Source organism: Pleurodeles waltl, chromosome 2_2 (genome assembly GCF_031143425.1).
Source record: "Pleurodeles waltl isolate 20211129_DDA chromosome 2_2, aPleWal1.hap1.20221129, whole genome shotgun sequence".
Classification (NCBI taxonomy): Eukaryota; Metazoa; Chordata; class Amphibia; order Caudata; family Salamandridae; genus Pleurodeles; species Pleurodeles waltl.
This window is the reverse complement of record NC_090439.1, coordinates 890,351,972-890,369,289: the sequence shown is the minus strand read 5'-3', so window position 1 is coordinate 890,369,289 and position 17,318 is coordinate 890,351,972. Positions and strand designations below refer to the sequence as shown.

At 48.2% G+C, this 17,318-nt stretch overlaps 1 protein-coding gene across 8 annotated transcripts in view; it reads left to right on the top strand.

Annotated features, from left to right (window-relative positions):
• UBR5 (ubiquitin protein ligase E3 component n-recognin 5) overlaps positions 1–17,318 on the top strand; it is a 1,605,594-nt gene that overhangs the window by 1,110,833 nt on the left and 477,443 nt on the right. For all 8 annotated transcript variants that reach the window (XM_069220579.1, XM_069220580.1, XM_069220578.1 and 5 more), the window contains one exon: positions 334–591. In XM_069220579.1, the coding sequence (XP_069076680.1) occupies positions 334–591 (258 nt within the window). The remainder of the gene's footprint in view (positions 1–333; positions 592–17,318) is intronic.

The window sequence follows — 17,318 nt, the reverse complement described above, 5'->3', positions numbered from 1 at the left end:
CGCATACCCTACTAGAGTCTTTTAGATCCTTTTGCTGGTGCCTGGGGGAATTTCAAGCCTGTGGTTTGTAGTTGTCCAGGTGGGACACAAAAAAGTTGTTACATTTTGTTAAAAAATATTCATATTGGTACACAATTATCTGTATTTTCTAGCACAGTAGAAAATTTTACTTTGCTAATCTATGCATTGGACATATGACAGTGGGAAGATTTAATTTGTAATTGTAGTGTAACCACTAGTGTGAATTTAAAATGCACATTGTAGATTATATTTTAATAACAGTCCAGAAATGAAATCTAGTGCAGTGAAATCTTGTTTTGATTTTTCCTGCAGGTGCCAGCAGTGTACCAGCATTTTTCTCTGAAGATGATTCCCAATCTAATGACTCAAGCGATTCAGACAGTAGTAGCAGTCAGAGTGAAGACATAGAACAAGAGACCTTTATGATTGATGAACCCTTAGAGAGGTCAACGAGTAGTTCTCATGCTAGTGGTGCCGCCCAGGCTCCACGATCAATGCAGTGGGCTGTGCGGAATACCCAGAATTCAAGGACAGCTAGTACAGCTCCATCAAGCACATCTGCACCAGCACGTAAGTGTAAAGATGGTTTTTATGTTTTATCGCTATTCCAGATGCTAAAAGGTTTTTAGAACTTGAATTTAAGGATATTCTTAAAAAATTTTGTCACTCAGAACACTAGCCTCCGAAAATCTGATAGGCCATCTATATAGGAAGCTGGCTCTGTATATACTATATCAAAATGAGATATGGTGTGCACAGAATCCAGGGGTTCCTCAGAGGCCTGACAGAAGCAATAATAGATAATACTAATGCTCTATTTGTGGTAGTGGTCGAGCATTTAGGCTTATCAGAAAGTAGTGTTAAGCATTTGTTGTACACACATAAGCAATAAGTGAAAACATACTCAATTACTTAAATCCAGGCCAATAGGTTTTTATTTAGAAAAATATTATTGTGTTAATTTATTTTTAGAACCACAAGATTCATTTAGCAGGTAAGTACATTAAATGAAAGGTATTTTGTATTGTAATACTTAGGAATAGATTCAATATTGTACACAGTCTTCTTTAAAATGGCAAAAAGCTATTTTAAAAGTGGACACTGCAATTTTCAGCAGTTCCTGGGGGAGGTAAGTACAGCACAGTTTCTGAGATAAGTACCACACTTACGGGTTCAGTCACAGTGGTATTAGTAGAAAACAACCCCAAACACCCAGCAACACAGTGCTGGCCAGGTGCAGAGGTCAAACAGGAGCCAAAATAACTTAGCCATCTGTGGAGACAGGGGGGACTCCGGGTCCAGTCTGCTTGCAGGTAAGTACCTGTGTTGTTGGGGGGCAGACCAGGGGGTTTGGAGTAGTACTGAAGGGACCCCAAGTAGGCGCAAAAACCACACCATCAGCGGCACGGGTGGGGGTAGGGAGGGGGGGGGACCGGGTGCAGTGTGCAAACAGGGCATCAGGTTCTCAATAGAACTCTATGGAGGGACCCAGGGGGTCACTTAGGCGCTGCAGGCAGTGCACTGGAGGTCCTCTCTGGCAAGCCACTGACTGGGCAAGGGTGAGGGCCGCCTGCTGGTCTTTGCTGCACCAGTGGTCGGTTTCTCACTGGCTTGTTGGCGGCTGGTGCAGTGCTTCTCCAGGCGTCTGATATCTTCGTCTCGGGCAGTCGCGGTCAGGGGGGTCCTCGGGGATTCCCTCTGCAGGCGTTGTCGTGGGGGTGCAGAGAGGTCAGCCCAGGGTTGATACATCGTCTGAGTCACCTCGGGGTCCTCTCGGGGTAGTTGGTTTCTCTGGACACGGGTGGGGGGTGTTGGGTGCAGAGTAGTTGGACTCAAGCTTCTGGAGTGAGGTGAGAGTCCCTTTAAAGTTGATTTTCTGATCTTCTGTTTGGACAGGCCACTGTCCACAGGAGTTTCTTGGTCCTCGGTGATGCAGGCAGTCCCCTGGAGGCTTTTCAGGGGTCGCTGGTCCTGCAGAACATGTTGCTTTTATTCTTGCAGCTTTTCGAAGCAGGAGACGTCCGGTGAGTCATTTGGTGTCTCCTTCTCTTCTCTGCGGGATGCTCAGCAGTCCTTCTTTCGTGAGGTCGTCAAGAATCTGAAGAGCTGGGTTCAGGGTTGCCCCTAAATACCAAATTTAGGTGTGTGTTAGGGTCAGAGGGCAGCATCACCACTAGCTGAAGTGCCCTGGGACACTAACACCAGGCTTGAGCCTTTGAGGCTTATAGCCAGGTGTTACAGTTCCTGCAGGGGGAGGTGTGAAGCAACTCCACCCAGGACAGGCTTTGTTTCTGACCACAGTGTACAAAGGCACTCACCCCATGTGGTCAGAAACTCGTCTGGAAGTGGCTGGCTGGCACAGACCTGGCAGCCTTGCAGTAGCAGTTGGACTAACATTCAGGGGGCGTCTCTAAGATACCCTCTGTGTGCATATTTCAATAAATCCCACACTGGCAACAGTGTGGGTTTATTGTGCTGAGACGTTTGATACAAACTTTCCAGTCGTCCGTGTAGCCATTATGGTGCTGTGGAATTCGTAATGACAGACTGTCAGACCATATACTCAGTATGGCTACCCTGCACCTATAATGTCTAAGAATTGACTTAGACATTATAGGGTCATAGTAATCATGCAGCTGTGCCCTCACCTGTGGTATAGTGCACCCTGCCTTAGGGCTGTAAGGCCTGCTAGAGGGGTGACTTAATAATGCCAAAGGCAGTGGTTTGTGGTCATGACACTCAGAGGGGAGTGCCATGTCAACTTTGCCTTTTCTCCCCACTAGCACACACAAGCTGCAAAGCAGTGTGCATGTACTGAATGAGGGGTCACTGATGGTGGCATAATACATGTTGCAGCCCTTAGGGTCCTTCCCTGGCCACGGGCCCCTTGGTACCGTGGGTACCTTTTACAAGGGGCTTATCTGTGTGCCAGGGCTGTGCCACTTATGGAAACAAAAGTACAGGTTTAGGGAAAGAATACTGGTGCTGGGGCCTGGTTAGCAGGGTCCCAGCACACTCCCAATCAAAGCTGGCATCAACACTAGGCAAAAAGTCGGGTATGACCATACCAACAGTGGCATTTTACTACACCCACCCACCCCCCACCACCACCACCAAACGCAAGAGGATGAGACTAACCTTTCCCAAGAGAGCCTTCATTTTCTAAGTGGAAGAACCAGGAAAGACCATATACAATTGGCATAGGCAATCCCTGTAGGGATATGGACCACCTTAAAAGTTTAGGGTTCTCTCCTTTCATCTGCATGAGCCACCTGAGAGGTCTGTGGTCAGTTTGAACTACAAAGTGAGTACAAAAGAGGTATAGTCTCAGCTTTTTCAGTGACCAAACCACAGCAAAGGCCTCCCTCTCAATGGCACTCCAATGCTGCTCCCTGGGGAGTAACCTCCTGCTAATAAAAGCAACAGGCTGGTCAAGGCCATCATCATTGGTTTGGGACAGGACTGCTCCTATCCCATGTTCAGAGGCATTTGTCTGCACAACGAATTGCTTAGAATAATCTGGAGCTTTTAGAAGTGGTGCTGAGCACATAGCTTCTTTTAGGGTGTCAAAGGCCTTTTGACAGTCAAGGATCCAGTTTACCTTTTTGGGCATTTTCTTAGAGGTCAGTTCTGTAAGGGGAGTTACAATGGACCCATATCCCTTCACAAGCCTCCTGTAATACCCAGTCAATCCAAGGAAATGCCCTGACTTGGGTGTGGGTTTTTGAAGCTTCCCAGTCCAGAATTGTCTGGATCTTGGGTTGTAAAGGTTGCACTTGGCCTCCACCTACGATGGCCCAAGTATACAACTGTTCCCTGCTCTATCTTACATTTGGATGCCTTGATAGAGAGGCCTGCTGCTTGCAGGGCCTGCAAAACCTCCTTCAGGTGGACCATGTGATCCTGCCAGATGGAGTTAAAGACAGCAATATCATCTAGATATGCTGCACTAAAGGACTCCAAGCCAGCAAGGACTTAATTCACCAACCTTTGGAAGGTGTCAGGGGCAATCTTTAAGCCAACGGGCATAACAGTAAACTGATAATGCCCATCAGGTGTAGAGGGGCAGTAGTGGACCTAGGCGGAATTGTCTCAGGGTACCTGGTAGCATGATCCACTACTACCAGTATATATTCCTTCCCTGATGCTGTGGGAGGTTCAAGTGGACCCACTATGTCCACTCCCACTCTCTCAAAGGGGACCCCCACTACTAAAAGTGGAATGAGGGGGGCCTTTGAATGGCCACTTGTCTTACCACTGGCTTGACATGTGACATAGGAGCTGCAAAACTCCTTAACCTTCTGGGACATATTGGGCAAATAGAAATGGTTGACTAATCTCTCCCAAGTCTTGGTTTGTCCCAAATGCCCAGCAAGGGGAATGTCATGGGCTAAGGTCAGAATGAGCTCCCTAAACTCCTTAGGCACTACCACTCTTCTAGTGGTAGCAGGTTTGGGATCTTTTGCCTCCGTGTAAAGGAGTCCATCTTCCCAATAGACCCTGTGGGTTCCACTGACATTACCTTTTTTTTGCTCAGCTGCTTGCTGTCTTAGGCCTTCAAGAGTGGGACAAGTCTTTTGTCCCTGACACAGCTGTTCCCTTGAGGGTCCCCCTGGCCCAAGAGCTCTACCTGATAAGGCTCCAGCTCCATGGACTCAGTTCCCTCAGGGGATAGAACATCTTCCTGAGAAGAGAGGTTCTGTTTCTTTTGCTGTGAAGATGCTGGACCCCCAGTCTTCTGTCCTTTCCTCTTAGAAGGTTGGGCCATTATTCCAGACTCCAACACTTCTTTTTCACCCTCTGCTCTGCATTGTGCTCTAGTCTTGACACACACCAGTTCAAGGATGCCCAGCATGGCTTCATGGGTTTTGAGCTCTACCTCATGCTGAGGACTCCAGATCATTCCCTAGTAGACATTCTACTAGAAGTGCAGAGGAGACTACCACCCGTTTCAGGCCAATGACCCCTCCCCATTCTAAAATTACCATTGCCATGGGATGGACTTTAGTTTGATTGTCGGCATTTGTGACTAGATATGTCTGTCCAGCCAGGCACTGTCCTGGGGAAACCAGTTTGTCTGTCATCATAGTGACACTGGCACCTGTGTCCCTCAGGGCTTCTACTCTATTCCCATTTATCAAGTGCTGCTGCCTGTATTTTGCATGTTAGGTGCAAGTATGGCTAAATCTGCCCCACCTTCTGAGACTAAAGTAGCTTCAGTGTGGACCCTGATATGCTCTGGGCACACTGTTGGTCCCACCTGGAGACTGGCTATTCCAGTACTAACTGGATTAGTAGTTGTGAGACTTATCTTGAAACAGATCTTGTCTACAGTTGTGACACCAGGCCTTCTTCGGATCAAAGTTTTTACCCTTATACCCATTTGTAGATTGTGAAAAGGCTCGGGCCCACCCTCTTGAGCAGGTTTTTTGGTGCCCTGTTGGAGACTCATTGTTTTTGTCCTTGGATGTCCTTAGATGCTTTCCCCCCCCCCCCCCCCGGCCTAATCCTGTACTCCTCAGTTGAGAATCCAAAGCCCTCAATTAGGGTTTCCTTAATGAGGTCATTTGATTCTGCATCTTGACCAGAGAGTGTGAGTCTATCCCTACACTTTCCAGTGCCCATTTCCCAAAGGAGAGCTCCCCAGTGAGGTCTGCTTACTTTTCTGTTTGCCCATCCCTTTCAAAAGCTGTGAAGCATTTGGTGATGTCATCACCTTCTTCATATTTAGTTACAATCCCTTTGGGGATTTTTAGGATGTCGGTATTCTCTCTGACCCTATTTAAGTTGCTGCCACCATTTATGGGAGTTAAACCCATTTATTTTATTTCCCTTTCTATGGCTAGGAGTTGCTTCTCCAAAGCCAATCTCTTAGCCATCCTGGCTAACAGGATGTCCTCTTCATTGAGGCTGTCCTCAATGCTTACAGAGGTACTGGACTCCTCTGTGGAAGAACGAGATTCTCTGACTATTATTTTTGGGGACAGGGTTCTAGGAGCCCTGTCCTCCCTGTTTAGGACAGGAGGGGAGAGTTTTTTCTCCTTGTAGGAAGTTGGCTCTGTATGTGCTATTTCAAAGTAAGGAATAGCATGCACAGAGTCCAAGGGTTCCCCTTAGAGGTAAAATAGTGGTAAAAAGAGATAATACTAATGCTCTATTTTGTGGTAGTGTGGTCGAGCAGTAGGCTTATCCAAGGAGTAGTGTTAAGCATTTGTTGTACATACACATAGACAATAAATGAGGTACACACACTCAGAGACAAATCCAGCCAATAGGTTTTGTTATAGAAAAATATATTTTCTTAATTTATTTTAAGAACCACAGGTTCAAATTTTACATGTAATAGCTCTTTTGAAAGGTATTGCAGGTAAGTACTCTAGGAACTTTGAATCATTACTTTAGCATGTATACTTTTTGCATAAACCACAATAAGCTGTTTTAAAAGTGGACTGCAATTTTCACAGTTCCTGGGGGAGGTAAGTTATTGTTAGTTTTCACAGGTAAGTAAATCACTTACAGGTTTGAGTTTTTGGTCCAAGGTAGCCCACCGTTGGGGGTTCCGAGCAACCCCAAAGTTATCACACCAGCAGCTCAGGGCCGGTCAGGTGCAAAGGTCAAAGAGGTGCCCAAAACACATAGGCTATAATGGAGAGAAGTGGGTGCCCCGGTTCCAGTCTGCCAGCAGGTAAGTACCCGCGTCTTCGGAGGGCAGACCAGGGGGGTGTTGTAGGGCACAGGGGGGGACACAAAGTAGCACAGAAAGTACACCCTCAGCAGCGCGGGGGCGGCCGGGTGCAGTGTGCAAACACGCGTCGGGTTTCCTTCAGGTTTCAATGGGAGACCAGGAGGGCCTCCTGGGGGTCACTCCTGCACAGAAGTTCCGTTTCTTTAGGCGCTGGGGGCTGCGGGTGCAGGGTCTTTTCCAGCCGTCGGGAAATGGAGTCTAAGACAGTCGCGGTCAGGGGGAGCCTGGGGATTCCCTCTGCAGGCGTCGCTGTGGGGGCTCAGGGGGGACAACTTTGGTTACTCAGTCGTAGAGTCGCCGGAGGGTCCTCCCTGAGCTGTTTGTTCTCCACCAGTCGAGTCGGGGTCGCCGGGTGCAGTGTTGCAAGTCTCACGCTTCTTGCGGGGAGTTGCAGGGGTCTTTAAATCTGCTCCTTGTAACAAAGTTGCAGTTCTTTTGGAGCAGTGCCGCTGTCCTCGGGAGTTTCTTGTCTTCTTCGAAGCGGGGCAGTCCTCAGAGGATTCAGAGGTCGCTGGTCCCTTGGAAAGCGTCGCTGGAGCAGGGTTCTTTGGAGGGCAGGAGACAGGCCGGTGAGTTCTGGGGCCAAGGCAGTTGGTGTCTTCTGGTCTTCCTCTGCAGGGGTTTTCAGCTTTGCAGTCCTTCTTCTTGTAGTTGCAGGAATCTAGTTTCTAGGTTCAGGGAGAGCCCTTAAATACTAAATTTAAGGGCGTGTTTAGGTCTGGGGGGTTAGTAGCCAATGGCTACTAGCCCTGAGGGTACACCCTCTTTGTGCCTCCTCCCAAGGGGAGGGGGTCACATCCCTAATCCTATTGGGGGAATCCTCCATCGGCAAGATGGAGGATTTCTAAAAGTTAGTCACCTCAGCTCAGGACACCTTAGGGGCTGTCCTGACTGGTCAGTGACTCCTCCTTGTTATTCTCATTATTTTCTCCGGCCTTGCCGCCAAAAGTGGGGGCCGGGGCCGGAGGGGGCGGGCAACTCCACTAGCTGGAGTGTCCTGCGGTGCTGTGACAAAGGGGTGAGCCTTTGAGGCTCACCGCCAGGTGTTACAGCTCCTGCCTGGGGGAGGTGTTAGCATCCCCACCCAGTGCAGGCTTTGTTACTGGCCTCAGAGTGACAAAGGCACTCTCCCCATGGGGCCAGCAACATGTCTCTAGTGTGGCAGGCTGCTGGAACCAGTCAGCCTACACAGATAGTCGGTTAAGTTTCAGGGGGCACCTCTAAGGTGCCCTCTGTGGTGTATTTTACAATAAAATGTACACTGGCATCAGTGTGCATTTATTGTGCTGAGAAGTTTGATACCAAACTTCCCAGTTTTCAGTGTAGCCATTATGGTGCTGTGGAGTTCGTGTTTGACAGACTCCCAGACCATATACTCTTATGGCTACCCTGCACTTACAATGTCTAAGGTTTTGCTTAGACACTGTAGGGGCACAGTGCTCATGCACTGGTACCCTCACCTATGGTATAGTGCACCCTGCCTTAGGGCTGTAAGGCCTGCTAGAGGGGTGTCTTACCTATACTGCATAGGCAGTGAGAGGCTGGCATGGCACCCTGAGGGGAGTGCCATGTCGACTTACTCATTTTGTTCTCACTAGCACACACAAGCTGGTAAGCAGTGTGTCTGTGCTGGGTGAGGGGTCTCTAGGGTGGCATAATACATGCTGCAGCCCTTAGAGACCTTCCCTGGCATCAGGGCCCTTGGTACCAGAGGTACCAGTTACAAGGGACTTATCTGGATGCCAGGGTGTGCCAATTGTGGAATCAAAAGTACAGGTTAGGGAAAGAACACTGGTGCTGGGGCCTGGTTAGCAGGCCTCAGCACACTTTCAATTCAAAACATAGCATCAGCAAAGGCAAAAAGTCAGGGGGTAACCATGCCAAGGAGGCATTTCCTTACACTCCTGTACACTAATTTCCCCATCTGAAGGAGTATCCTCCATATCAGAGAAGTGGTCCCTTTTGAACTCTGCCAAAAGCTCCTGGAGCTTTGCCTTGGTAGGGTTGGACCCAGTTTTTATCTTTTTTAGCTTACAGAGAGACCTTAACTCTGACATCCCTAGATGCAGGTAAGGAGTGAGGTTGAATTCCATCAGAATTGAAAAAACTACTTCTAGAACTTAAATCCAAATTTTTCCAAACTTCTAAAGTTCAAAGGAAATGCAATCAGGGTCTTTTACAAGGCCCTAGCAGGACTTTAAAAATTAAGATAAATAGTAAAATTCACAAATCAATTTCTAATGACAATTTATGGAACTTTAGTTGTGGGATGAGGTATTGGCTGAGTAGTCCAGCAAATGCACAGTCTTAGACCCCACCGCTGATCCACCAGTGTAGGAAGTTGGCTTTGTATATACTATGTCAAAGTGAGTGGTAGTGTGCACAGTCCAAGGGTTCCTCTTAGAGGTTGATAGTGGCAAAATTAGATAATACTAATGCTCTATTTTGTGGTACTGTGGTCGAGCAGTAGGCTTATCAGAGGGTAGTGTTAAGCATTTGTTGTACACACACCAGCAATAAATGAGAACACACACTCAAAGACTTAACTCCAGGCCAATAGGTTTTTATATAGAAAAATATTATGTTCTTAATTTATTTTCGAACCACAAGATTCAGAATTTAGCTAAGTATTCAAATTGTAAGGTACTTCACATAGGTAAGTATGGAACTTTGAATTAAAACAGTAATGTACACAGTTTTGGCAAACATGGCAATAAGCTAATTTAAAAGTGGACACAGTGCAAAAATCAACAGTTCTTGGGTGCAGTAAGTATTGTTTAGTTTCTCAGGTAAGTAAAGCACTTACAAGTTCAGTCTCCTGTGGCCTCAGGGAGCAGACCAAGGGGGTTTTGTAGAGAACTGAGGGGGGGGGGGGGGGGGGGGGGGGTCACAAACAGGCACACAAAGTGCTTTGTCCAGGCGTCGGGTTCCTTTGTTACCGGGCAGTCGCGGTCAGGAGGACCCTCTGGGATCCTCTCTTCAGGCGTCACTGTGGGGGTGCAGGGAGGTCGACTCCGGGTGTCCATGTCATTGGAGTCATCTGGGGGTCCTCTCTGCAGTGTTGGTTTCTCTGAACACATGCCGGGGGTGTAGGGTGCAGAGTGTGAAGACTCACGCTTCCGGAGTGAGGCTGGAGTCTTCTTTAAAGATGGTTTCTTGGTTTGTAGATTTGGACAGAGCCGCTGTCCTCAGGAGGTTCTTGGTCCTTTAGGTGCAGGTCAGTCCTGAGCTCTCAGAGGTCGCTGGTCCCACTTGATGCATCGCAGTGGAGGTTCTTTGAGTCTGGAGACAGGCCGGTAGGGATGGATCCAAGTCAGTTGTTGTCTCCATCTCTGCGGGGCTTTCAGGACAGCAGTCCTTCTTGTTTCTTCAGGTTGCAGGAATCTGATTTCCTGGGTTCAGGGTTGCCCCTAAATAATAAATTTATGGGTGTGTTTGTCTGGGGGGGCAGTAGCCGATAGCTACTGTCCTGGAGGGTGGCTACACCCTCTTTGTGCCCCCTCCCTGTGGGGAGGGGGACAGATCCCTAATCCTATTGAGAGAATACTCCAAAACAAGATGGAGGATTTTTTTAAGGCAGGGGTCACCTCAGCTCAGGACACCTTAGGACAGTGTTTCCCAAAGTGTTCGCCCCTGGGCGCCCAGAACTCACCAGGGGTGCCGCTCACCTCTGGGGAACATTGAAATGCTTTCATTTTCATACTACCGCAGGCCCCATTTGAAAAATACATCACATTTAGAATGGTGCTGTACAGGAGTATGAAAAAGAACAAATCACAGTGGAAATAAATCAAACTTGTTAGGGTTTTGCAATGTTATGTTTTAAGTTGTAAAACCCATCGTTTGATTTGTTTACACTGTGAGTCTCTCTTTCATACTACCGTACAGCTAACAAAGGTGCATGGTAGTATGAAAGAGAAAGACTTGCAGTGGAAACAAGCCAAACTTAATAGATTTTACAATAGACTCATAACATTGCAAAAGCCTAACAAGTTTGATTTATCTGCACTGCGATTCTTTCTGTTTCATACTACTGTACAGCCCCATTCTAAAGACAAGTTACGTTTAGATTGGAGCCGAACAGTAGTATGAAAAAGAAAGAATCACAGTGGAAATAAATCAAACTTGTTAGGGTTTTGCAGTGTTAAATAGTAAATTGTAAAACCCATCATGTTTGATTTGTTTCCACTCGGTGTTTAATTATTTATAAATAAAAACATACCTGAAAGCTTTCCTCTGAAACACGTGGCTGCTTAAATATGCATGCACAGAACTTTGAGGCAGCAGTAATCCTAAAGCCATCTTGGGCCTCTTCAATCCATTTACAGACTCTTCCTGCCCCTTCAGTTCACTCTTGCATCTTTCTCCCAATGTGGAGCTTTTCCGTCCTTCTCTTCCTTCGTCTTTCCCATATGTGCCTTCGTTCGCAGTAAATGCCCGATTCAGAAAACTAAGGCCCTTATTTATGAAAAGTTTGTGCCGCATTTGCGTAATTTCTTTTATGCAAAAGCTGTGCAAACTTTTAAAATATAATTATATTTTGTACGTTTGTGCTGCTTTTGCGTAAATAAATAACGCAAATGTGGCGCAAACTTTTCATAAATATGGGCCTAAGTGCCAGTCCTTAAAAATAAGTGCCCGTGCCCCCCAATGGAAACCCAGTGCTTAATTTGTAGTTAAAAATGTGCTGTTGCTCAATGCTCTCTTTTGAAGCAAGCGGATGCTGCATTTAAATGTGCGAGCCTTCTCGAGCCTCTTTAATCCATTTACAGCCACTCCCTACTCATTCAGCTCACTCATGCAGCTTTCTACTTTCTCCCTTTGTGATGCTGTAAGGAAATGCCTCCTTGGCATGGTTACCCCCTGACTTTTTGCCTTTGCTGATGCTATGTTTTGAATTGAAAGTGTGCTGAGGCCTGCTAACCAGGCTCCAGCACCAGTGTTCTTTCCCTAACCTGTACTTTTGATTCCACAGTTGGCACACCCTGGCATCCAGATAAGTCCCTTGTAAGTGGTACCCCTGGTACCAAGGGCCCTGATGCCAAGGAAGGTCTCTAAGGGCTGCAGCATGTCTTATGCCACCCTGGAGACCCCTCACTCAGCACAGACACACTGCTTGCCAGCTTGTGTGTGCTGGTGAGAACAAAACGAGTAAGTCGACATGGCACTCCCCTCAGGGTGCCATGCCAGCCTCTCACTGCCTATGCAGGTATAGATAAGTCACCCCTCTAGTAGGCCTTACAGCCCTAAGGCAGGGTGCACTATACCATAGGTGAGGGCACCAGTGCATGAGCCCTGTGCCCCTACAGTGTCTAAGCAATACCTTAGACATTGTAAGTGCAGGGTAGCCATAAGAGTATATGGTCTGGGAGTCTGTTTTACACGAACTCCACAGCACCATAATGGCTACACTGAAAACTGGGAAGTTTGGTATCAAACTTCTCAGCACAATAAATGCACACTGATGCCAGTGTACATTTTATTGTAAACTACACCCCAGAGGGCACCTTAGAGGTGCCCCCTGAAACCTTAACCGACTATCTCTGTAGGCTGACTGGTTCCAGCAGTCTGCCACCACCGAGACATGTTGCTGGCCCCATGGGGAGAGTGCCTTTGTCACTCTGAGGCCAGTAACAAAGCCTGCACTGGGTGGAGATGCTAACACCTCCCCCAGGCAGGAGCTGTCACACCTGGCGGTGAGCCTCAAAGGCTCACCCCTTTGTGCCAGCACAGCAGGACACTCCAGCTAGTGGAGTTGCCCGCCCCCTCCGGCCACGGCCCCCACTTTTGGCGGCAAGGCCGGAGAAAATAATGAGAATAACAAGGAGGAGTCACTGACCAGTCAGGACAGCCCCTAAGGTGTCCTGAGCTGAAGTGACTCTAACTTTTAGAAATCCTCCATCTTGCAGATGGAGGATTCCCCCAATAGGATTAGGGATGTGACCCCCTCCCCTTGGGAGGAGGCACAAAGAGGGTGTACCCACCCTCAGGGCTAGTAGCCATTGGCTACTAACCCCCCAGACCTAAACACGCCCTTAAATTGAGTATTTAAGGGCTTCCCTGAACCTAAGAATTTAGATTCCTGAAACTACAAGAAGAAGAGGACTGCTGAGCTGAAAAACCCCTGCAGAGGAAGAACAGAAGACACCAACTGCTTTGGCTCCAGACTTACCGGCCTGTCTCCTGCCTTCCAAAGAAACCTGCTCCAGCGACGCTTTCCAAGGGACCAGCGACCTCTGAATCCTCTGAGGACTGCCCTGCTTCAAGAAAGACAAGAAACTCCCGAGGACAGCGGCACTGCTCCACAAGAACTGCAACTTTGTTACAAGGAGCAGATTTAAAGACCCCTGCAACTCCCCCGCAAGAAGCGTGAGACTTGCAACACTGCACCCGGCGACCCCGACTCGACTGGTGGAGAACCAACACCTCAGGGAGGACCCTCCGGCAACTCCAAGACTGTGAGTAACCAAAGTTGTCCCCCCTGAGCCCCCACAGCGACGCCTGCCGAGGGAATCCCGAGGCTCCCCCTGACCGCGATTGCCTTAACTCCATTTCCCGATGGCTGGAAAAGACCCTGCACCCGCAGCCCCCAGCACCTAAAGGAACGGAACTCCTGTGCAGGAGTGACCCCCAGGAGGCCCTCTCCCTTGCCCAGGTGGTGGCTACCCCGAGGAGCCCCCCCCTTGCCTGCCTGCAACGCTGAAGAGATCCCTTGATCTCCCATAGGAAACTATTGGAAACCCGACGCGTGTTCCCACACTGCACCCGGCCGCCCCCCGCGCTGCTGAGGGTGTACTTTTTGTGTGGACTTGTGTCTCCCCCGGTGCCCTACAAAACCCCCCTGGTCTGCCCTCCGAAGACGCGGGTACTTACCTGCTGGCAGACTGGAACCGGGGCACCCCCTTCTCTCCATTATAGCCTATGTGTTTTGGGGCACCTCTTTGACCTCTGCACCTGACCGGCCCTGAGCTGCTGGTGTGGTGACTTTGGGGTTGCTCTGAACCCCCAACGGTGGGCTACCTTGGACCAAGAACTGAAACCTGTAAGTGACTTACTTACCTGTGAAACCTAACAATACTTTACCTCCCCCAGGAACTGTGAAAATTGCACTGTGTCCACTTTTAAAACAGCTTATTGTGTTTTATGTAAAAAGTATACATGCTAATGTAATGATTCAAAGTTCCTAAAGTACTTACCTGCAATACCTTTCAAATGAGATATTACATGTAGAATTTGAACCTGTGGTTCTTAAAATAAACTAAAAAAATATATTTTTCTATAACAAAACCTATTGGCTGGATTTGTCTCTGAGTGTGTGTTCCTCATTTATTGCCTGTGTGTATGTACAACAAATGCTTAACACTACTCCTTTGATAAGCCTACTGCTCGACCACACTACCACAAAATAGAGCATTAGTATTATCTCTTTTTGCCACTATCTTACCTCTAAGGGGAACCCTTGGACTCTGCGCATACTATTCCTTACTTTGAAATAGTGCATACAGAGCCAACTTCCTACAGATGCTTTTTAGTTTTTCTCTTCCTCTACGTTTCCCATATGTATCTTTTGCTCCTACTAAATGTCTGATGCAGAAAACCGGAAACCACCTGCTCAAATTAAGCCCTGCAGAAAGCACTGGTTCAAATTAAGCACTGTTTGCACTGCAATTCTTTCTCTTTCATACTACCATACGGCTCCATTCTAAAGATGTTATGTTTGGAACAGAGCTGTACGGTAGTATGAAAAAGAAAGAATCCTAGTGCGAAAATAAAACTTGTTAGGGTTTTGTAATGTGCATTTGCAGCCTTGAGTAACCCATGTGGGAATGCCATGTGGGGGTTTTATGGAAGCCACAGCTGTCATCGTATGGAATGGTTTGGACCCACGCATGATGTCTTGCCTAATGAGTAAAGAGTGTGTCCGTTTAGGCAGGGTCAGGCACAATCAGGACAGTGATGGAGTGTTACTTCTGTCCGTGTTCTGCAGCTACTCAAGAAACTAGGGTAATCATGAAATTACAAAATGTCAACATTTAAGAGGAAAGTGGGAGATTCTTGGTTTTTTTTGTTTTGTTTTTTTAATCAGGAGAATGTATTTCTCCCCTTGAGGCTTGAATCAGGGTTATTGTCATATGTGGGACTTCCAAGTGTGGTGCCGCAGGATCGGAGATCAAAAATGCTAATGTGCTTTTTTTTTTTTTTTTTTTTTTTTTTTTTAACTTCCCAGGAACAGGGAGAAAGCGCTATGGCAGGCAGAAAGAGCGGGACAAAAATGTTGTGCATTGGCCTGCAGCAGCAGAAGATTACTGGCAGTGCGTACTCCAAGTCACTAAAGACGAATCCCTATCACAGAAGCCCTTTACCGGCTTCATCCCAATTATTTTTTAGGGAGAAAAATGGAAGTGCTCCAGAGTCCTGGCTTACATCCCCCACCTGTCAAAAAAATTGACATAACGGGGAGCCGCAGCCAATGGCCAATAGGTCAAGGGAGCCATGGGTTGAAAATGTTTGGGAACTACTGCCTTAGGGGTTGTCCTGACTGCTGGTTGACTCCTCCTTGTTTTTCCCATTATCTCCTCCAGACTTGCCGCCAAAAGTGGGGGCTGTGTCCAGAGGGGTTGGCATCTCCACTAGCTGGAGTGCCCTGAGGTGCTGTAACATCAGGCTTGAGCCTTTGAGGATCACCGCCAGGTGTTGCAGTTCCTGCAGTGGGCGTTGAGAAGCATCTGAAAACACAGTACAGGCTTTGTTCCTGGCCACAGAGTGACAAAAACACTCGCCCCATGTGGCCAGAAATCGGTCTGGATGTGGCAGGCTGGCAGGAACTGGTCAGCCTAACAGTAGCATTTGGACTGGTATACAGGGGCATCTCTAATTTGCCCTTTGTGTGCAATTTGTGCATTTTTCAGTAAATCCCACACTGGCATCAGTGTGGATTTATTGTGCTGAGAAGTTTGATACCAAACTTCCCAGAATTGTGTAGTCATTATGGAACTGTGGAATTCGTGTTTGACAAATCCCAGACTGTATACTCCTTCTGGCTACCCTGCACTTACAATATCTAAGATTTGGCTTAGACACTGTAGGGACATAGTGCTCATGCAACTATGCCCTCCCCTTTGGTATAGTGCACCCTGCCTTAGGGCTGTAAGGCCTGCTGGAGGGGTGACTTACCCTGCCACAACAAGTGGGTTGAGGGCATGGCACCCTGAGGGGAGTGCCTTGTCGACTTAGTCTTTTTCTCCCCACCAGCACACACAAGCTATGAGGCAGTGTGCATGTGCTGAGGGAGGGGTCCACAGGATGACATAATACATGCTTCAGCCTTTAGGGACCTTCCCTGGCCACAGGGCCCTTGGTACCAGGGGTACCAGTTACAAGGGACTTACCTGTGTTCCAGGGCTGTGCCAATGGTGGGAACAAAGTTACAGTTTAGGGAAAGAACACTGGTGCTGGGGACTGGTTAGCAGGGTCCCAGCATATTTTCAGTCCTAACTAGCGTCAACAAAAGGCAAAATGTTAGGGGGTAACCATGCATGATAGGCATTTTCCTACAGCTAAGTAAAGGTTACTTTGTCAGGCAAGGAAAACACTTACAAGTTCAGGTTCCTGGGCATGGGTAGCAGACCGTTGGGGTTTCAAGTCATCCCCAAACACCCAGCACCAGCAACACAGGGCCGGTCAGGTGCAGCAGCCAAATAACATAGTCGCCTCTGGAGACTAGGGGTGCTTTGGTTCCAGTCTGCTAGCTGGTAAGTACCTGCGTCCTCGAGGAGCAGACCAGGAGGGTTTTTGTAGAGCACTGGCAAGGGGGGGTGCAAACAGGCACAGAAAATACACCCTCAGTGGCACGGGGCATCTGGGTGCAGTGTGCAAACAAGGCATTGGGTTTTGTATTGTGGAGGGACCCGGGGGTCACTCTGACGATGCAGGCAGGGCACAGGGGGGCTTCTCGGGCCAGCCACTGACTGGCCAAAGGTGAGGGTTGCCTGTTGGTCACTGCTGCACTGGTAGTTGGTTTCTCACGGGCTTGGGGGCTGCGGGTGTAGTACTTCTCCGTCGGGTTTCTTTGTTACCAGGCAATCGCGGTCAGGGGGGTCCTCTGGATTCCCTATGCAGGCGGCGGCGTTGGGTTTCAAGGAGGTCGGCTCACAGTAGACATGTTGTTGAAGTCGCCTGGGTCCTCTCTGCTGGGTTGGTTTCTCTGGACACGGGCCGTGGGAGTCAGGTTCAGAGTGGTGGGGACTCACGCTTCTGGAGTGAGGTGAGAGTCCTTTTAAAGATGGTTTCTTCTTTTGATTTAGGCAGAGCCGCTTCCAGGGGTACCATTTACAAGGGACTTAGCTGTGTGCCAGGGTTTTGCCTATTGTGGAGACAAGGGTACAGTTTTAGGGAAAGCACACTGGTGCTGGAACCTGGTTAGCAGTGTCCCAGCACACTTTCAGTCATAACTAGCATCAACAAAAGGCAAAAAGTTAGGGGTAACCATGCCAATAGTGGCATTTTCCTACGGAGGGGGGTCCACTAAATACTCAATTTAGAGGTTGTCAAG